The following is a 5,433-nucleotide window of genomic DNA, read 5'->3' on the forward strand; positions in this document are numbered from 1 at the left end:
TTGAACTCAGCAGCCATCTCCCCTTCCCCCGCTCTGACTGGCAGAAGGAAGACTCTGTGTGTGCTGTTTCCAGGGAAGAGGCAGCTCAGAGGTGGGAAACCCACCACAGGTGGATGGGTTGCCATGGGCAGACTCCAGAGGCGAGCTCAGAGCCTGAGTCAGCCACTTTTCACAGCACGTGCTGTGGGAACGGACTAAGGAAGAAAGCACAGAGGAAATTTGGGATGACTCCCTTTTTTGTTTGTTTTTATTTATGTGGATTTTAGAGACAGTGAGTTTTGGAAGCAGACTTCTTTGGATGAAGATGCTGGTCCAGAGCATTTGTATTCCAGCCTCTGGGCCCAGTGAGTTTCAGACTGTGACAACAAGCAATGAGCAGGATTCCAGAGTCAGGACCCTGAGACCCTGAGAAGGTAGGATGCTAGGTCTGAGGGAAGAGCCTGGGGCCTGGGGGTCTGGGTCTGAGAGAGGAAGCTAGGGGCTAGAGTCTTAAGTATGATGGAGGAGGTCTGAGGAGGACTCTAAAGTCTTGGGAAGGACTCAGATGTCTGATGGTGGAGGCTGAGAAAGCACAGGGTCAGCTGGTAAGGCGATGGCTGATCAGTTGCTTTGCATCGTCCTCTGTATCCAGGTTCGGTAATTGCACAGGTTGGTGTAGACTCCCGGGTAGCCAGGCAAAGCACAACGCTCCATTCCCCAGGACACGAGGCCCTGGAGCTGTCCCCCACACACCAGGGGTCCCCCAGAATCACCCTGTTGGGAGGAGGAATGGGAATAGAATCAGCCACAGGAGGTGGGCAGTTGAGACAACAGCCCTCCTCACCTCTTACTCCAGCCTCCGGCAGCAACAGCACTTCCCCCAGCACTGTCCCCAGCCCAGCCGCCCTCTGCGAAGCTGATGTGGCCTCTCTCTGTTCCTCTCTGTCTCTGTCTCTGTCTTAGCTGTATCTCCAGATGACCCTGTGTCTCTTCACAACCCCTATCTCTGCCTAAGAAGTTTATCTTTATTAGATCGAATAGGAAACTAAAGCATAATAAAGTCCAAAGGGTCATGTGACAAGGCACGTCAGCTGGGTTATTCCTGTATCTCTGAGGTTTCCCAACCACATCCACTGACTCTTCCATTATTAAGACACTTGTAGTACCAAAGACCAAGCCCTAAATGGTTCCATGATTGAATCTGAACCTCACCTGACAGGAGTCTTTCCCGCCTTCAGGCACCCCGGCGCAGACCATGCCGGAGGTGATGCTTCCTGGGTAGGCTCGATGGCATACTTGCTCCGACATGATGTTGACTTCTACACACTGCAGAGCTGTGGGGTATCTGGCTGGAGGGGGGGGGGGGTGCACAGAAGGGTCACAACTAGAGAACTATGGACCCAGAGGTCCAAGGTCAGCATTCTCCCTCAGACCCAGAGGTCCAGCTTTCTATTTGGACGGTGAGGACTCCTTACCAATGGGGCTGGCTGTGGTTCCCCAGCCCGACACTCGGCAGGGAGTCCCTGGGCTGGCACAGGAGCTGGCCACAGGAATGGTCCTCACTGCATGTCCCATACGCGCTCTCCTCTGCAGCTTCAGCAGCATCACGTCATTGTTATGGGCTCCAGGTTGATACTGGGGATGTATCACCTGGCGAACCACACGCAGCACCTGCTGAGATGCTTCCCGCCTCCTTAGGTTGTGCTTGCCCAGGAGTACATGAAGAATCCTGTCCCATAAACCCCAAGAATAAATGCTGCTTAAGGTCTGACCACAGACCATCATCCAGCCTGCATTTTCTTCCATTGTGATGAGTTTCCCTCAACGCCTAACCTGTGTCCCTCCAACTGTGGTCTCTTGTGTCTTTCCCTTCTCATGGCCTGGGACTCTCTCTTTATCCAACCTCATTTGATGTCCCTGCCTCTCATATGCTCAAGGCCGCTTAAAGCTCTTGACTCAGTTCCTGAGTCCTTGCAGGTTCCTCAGTCATACATATGCTCTGATATATATATCCATACACTCTGATGTATATTATTCATATATATACTATTATGTATATTTATTTGTACTCATATATACTCATTACAGGGAAAGCATCAGTCTCATATCTGTGTTCTAGACATTTTCTAGGTAAGGGTCAGGGTTCTAGATCCAGTTTGGATTATGGCATAATTTCTAGATTCATAGGTGAGCTTAATGTTTTCAGGACAAACTGTGGGCTCCACTTTCAGCTGTATGGTACAGGTTGAGTTTGGATTCTAGATGTCAGTATAGATTCTCAGTTCTAGAATCATCTTGGGTTCCATACTGAACAGTGGGTTATGATATCAGCAGATTGATTCCAGATACAAGGTCACGTCTAGATAAGGCTCCAGGTTCTAGACTAACTTTTGTTTATGAGCTGGGTTCTAGACAATGATTTAAATTCTGGGCTCTGGTTGGGCTCAAGGTTCTAAATATTCACTTGAGCTCATGATTTAGATGAAATCTGTTTCAAACTGAGCAACTGGTGACAACCTGGGCTCTTGATTCTGGACTCTGGTCTGTGTCCTCAACCTTAGTCTAAAGATTCAGGCTCTAGACTAAGCTACAGGTTATGACCCATATACAAGGAACTAGAAGTTGGTTTTCATCCTGGGCTCTGTATTCTAGATTCTGTTCTGTTCTCCAGTTTCTAGGTTCTAAATTAAGTGTCCAGTTTTGGCAGTCATCTGAGTCATAGTCATAGTGTGAGTTGTATCCTAGATTTTCACTTCAATGCTGAAGTTTGAGCTCTAAATTCTGGTTTCCAATCAGGGAGGAGTTGGGTTCTAAACCACAAATTATGGTCAGTATTCTGAGATTTAAACTTTGGGATGGAGTCAGGGTTCTAGGAAGCTCAAAGAGGAGTTAGTGACCAGACTTGCAGCTAAAACCTGGACCTAAACCATTCTAGGTCCAGACTTTTCTTCTGTGTGTGTGTGGGGGGGGTGATACCATGGCTTCCACACATGTGGAAGCTACGGTAAGCCTCATCATTCAGCTCTGTGTTCTCCAGGACAGCTGGCTGGCAAGGCTGAGCAAGTTCTTCCGATTCCAGCTCCCCCCATCTCTCTATAGGAATGTTGTAATTACAGACATGTGCACTACTGTATCCCAGCTTTTAGGAGAGGTCTGAAGATTCCAACTCAGATTGACAGGCTTACATAGAAAAAACATTTCACCCACCGAGCCCTTGGCCCTGACTATTTTTACACTTGCATGTACTAGCTGCAAAATGAATCCCAGGCTCATGCCTGGGTCATGTGCTCTGGGTTCTGGGTTCCTGGTATGTTCTGGGTTTCTGAATGTAGCCTGTGTACTAGTCTGAGATGGGCTAATGCTGGCGCTGATGTGGTACTTGGTAACTAGATGGATATATGAGCTTGTGTCTTAGACTCCAACCCTACTGACTGGCTTTCATCATCTAAGCATAGCTTTGGCGTGGTGGCAGGCTTTCTGCACTCTGAACTAGGCCTCTCAGCCTAGATTCTTTTCTAGACTCCAAATCAGGACAGAGCGTCTACACTGTTCTGTACATGATGTAGGTTAACAACAAACTCTAGGATCTGTAAGCCATTGACAGAAGAACGTAAGAGACCGTACTCACGGGCGGGCACAGTGAGCAGCAGTGATGACCCACTGGTCTGACAGCAGGACCCCTCCACATATGAAGCGACGCATGCTCCCTGCTTGCAGAGCCACCTGCCAGGGCTGGGAGTTCTGGACACATGTGTAGCCACCAATAATTTTGTGATCTCCTTGGCTCTGGGCTATGGCTAGTGGGGAGATGGGGTGGGGTGGGGAAAAGAGATGGACGATTGGCCTCTAATCCCCAACTCTGTACAATGCCCAGTGTTGACAGAGACAGAGCCCCTTCCAGATGGCCCAGTACCTAAACCTCTTTCTGCTCCACCAAGCGTGTCACATTCAACATTCAAACAGCCTTTGACTCCACCCTCCCGTGAGCACTTTATTTCCTTTAGGTTGAGACGAGGTCACACTATGTTCAAGGTTGGCCTTGAACTCCCAGCATTCTTTTTACTTCAGCCTTCCAAGTGCTGGCAATCCCAGCAGGCACCAGCGTTCCTGGTTCCCATCGATATTTTTGTTTTTCCATGAGGTGTGTGTGAGTATGTACATATTTACAATTATATGGGCACATATATGCATGTAGTCAGGCATGTGTGTGTATGTGGGGAGGCCTAAAGTTATGTTGGGAATTTTTCTTGATCACTTTAACACGTTATTCCCTGAGGCAGGGCCTCTCAGTCCAATCCACAGCCCTCCGCTATGGGTGGCCTCACTAGCCAGCTTCTGTTGGGGATCCCCTGTCTTTGCCTTTAAAGTTGGAATTAAGGCATGCCCGTCACAAACAGCCGCCACCTGTGTAGGCTCCGGGGATCTGGATTCTAGTCCTCGTTGTTGAGTGGCTTTAACTGCTGAGCCAGCTCCCTGGCTCTCCAGTGGTCACCACATGCCGCTCTAGTCCTTCCTCAACATATCCAAGGAGTTCCTGTGTCCTTCCAAACGTTCCTCACTCTGTCCCCAGGCTCCCTCTGCCTTTTCACACTCCACTTTCCTCTTTCCTGACATGACTAAAGAGGCTCTTCGGATAGAACCCGCCTGAGATGTCAGAGTCTTCTGTTATTTCCTCTATATCCTGTAGCTGTCTCTCTCCCCAGCCCTGTTTCCTGGTATTTCTAAATGCAGAACGTGGACACAAAATTCTAGTTAAGTGAGGTCCTCACCAACAATCCCCAAGTCACTCGCTGCTCTGTGTGTGCCCTCGAGCTCGTGAGTGCGGAGAACCCAAAGATTAACCTCAGGAGTCATTTATCAGGCACAGCCCATCTTTGTTTGTTTTGAGACAGTGTCTCTCAGAGGCCTGGAACTTGCTGACTAGGCTATGCGGGCTGGCCAGCGGACCAGGGTGCTGCCGTCTCTGCCTCCCCAGTGATAATTACAATACTCTACAGCACACCCCCCCCCCTTTTTTTTAAAGAGTGAGCTCCAGCAGCATCAAACCCAGATCCTTGGGCTTACAAGGCTAAGCCATCTCCTAGCCCCTCTGGACTTTTTCCAATCAGGCTGTCTCCTAGAACATACACCCCAGAACCCATCCCTAGCTCATCCCCTAGTTTCCATGGGGACCAAATTGCTCTTACCTATAGCCAAGGCTTGAAGTATGATCAGTAGAAGGAACATTCTGGAGCTGGAAGTCCAGGTCTAACAAATGCAGAGAACAAGTAGAAGAGAAAAAAAACAGAAATCAGCCTCAGGGTCAGTGAGTCCCACACACCCTGAGGCCCAGACCCTTGGTGGCATGGAGACAGAACAGAGATTTGGAGGCCAGAGTTGAGAGGATGGGGTCACAGGCTCTTTGGCTGTGAAGAAAAGATGCCTACCATCCTCCAGTCCCTCTGGTTCCTTGTA

The 5,433-nt window shown here is 49.3% G+C and overlaps 1 protein-coding gene across 1 annotated transcript; it reads right to left on the minus strand.

Annotated features, from left to right (window-relative positions):
• Positions 1–600: 600 nt before the first annotated feature.
• Positions 601–5,205, minus strand: Klk14 (kallikrein related peptidase 14). The gene is made up of 5 exons (XM_021645823.2): positions 5,166–5,205; positions 3,608–3,776; positions 1,455–1,708; positions 1,192–1,328; positions 601–753 (listed from the first exon to the last, which is right to left on the minus strand). The coding sequence occupies exons 1-5, from the start codon at positions 5,203–5,205 to the stop codon at positions 601–603; spliced, it is 753 nt and encodes a 250-aa protein (XP_021501498.1).
• Between the last annotated feature and the right edge of the window lie 228 nt (positions 5,206–5,433).

This window comes from Meriones unguiculatus, chromosome 1 (genome assembly GCF_030254825.1).
Source record: "Meriones unguiculatus strain TT.TT164.6M chromosome 1, Bangor_MerUng_6.1, whole genome shotgun sequence".
Lineage (NCBI taxonomy): Eukaryota > Metazoa > Chordata > Mammalia > Rodentia > Muridae > Meriones > Meriones unguiculatus.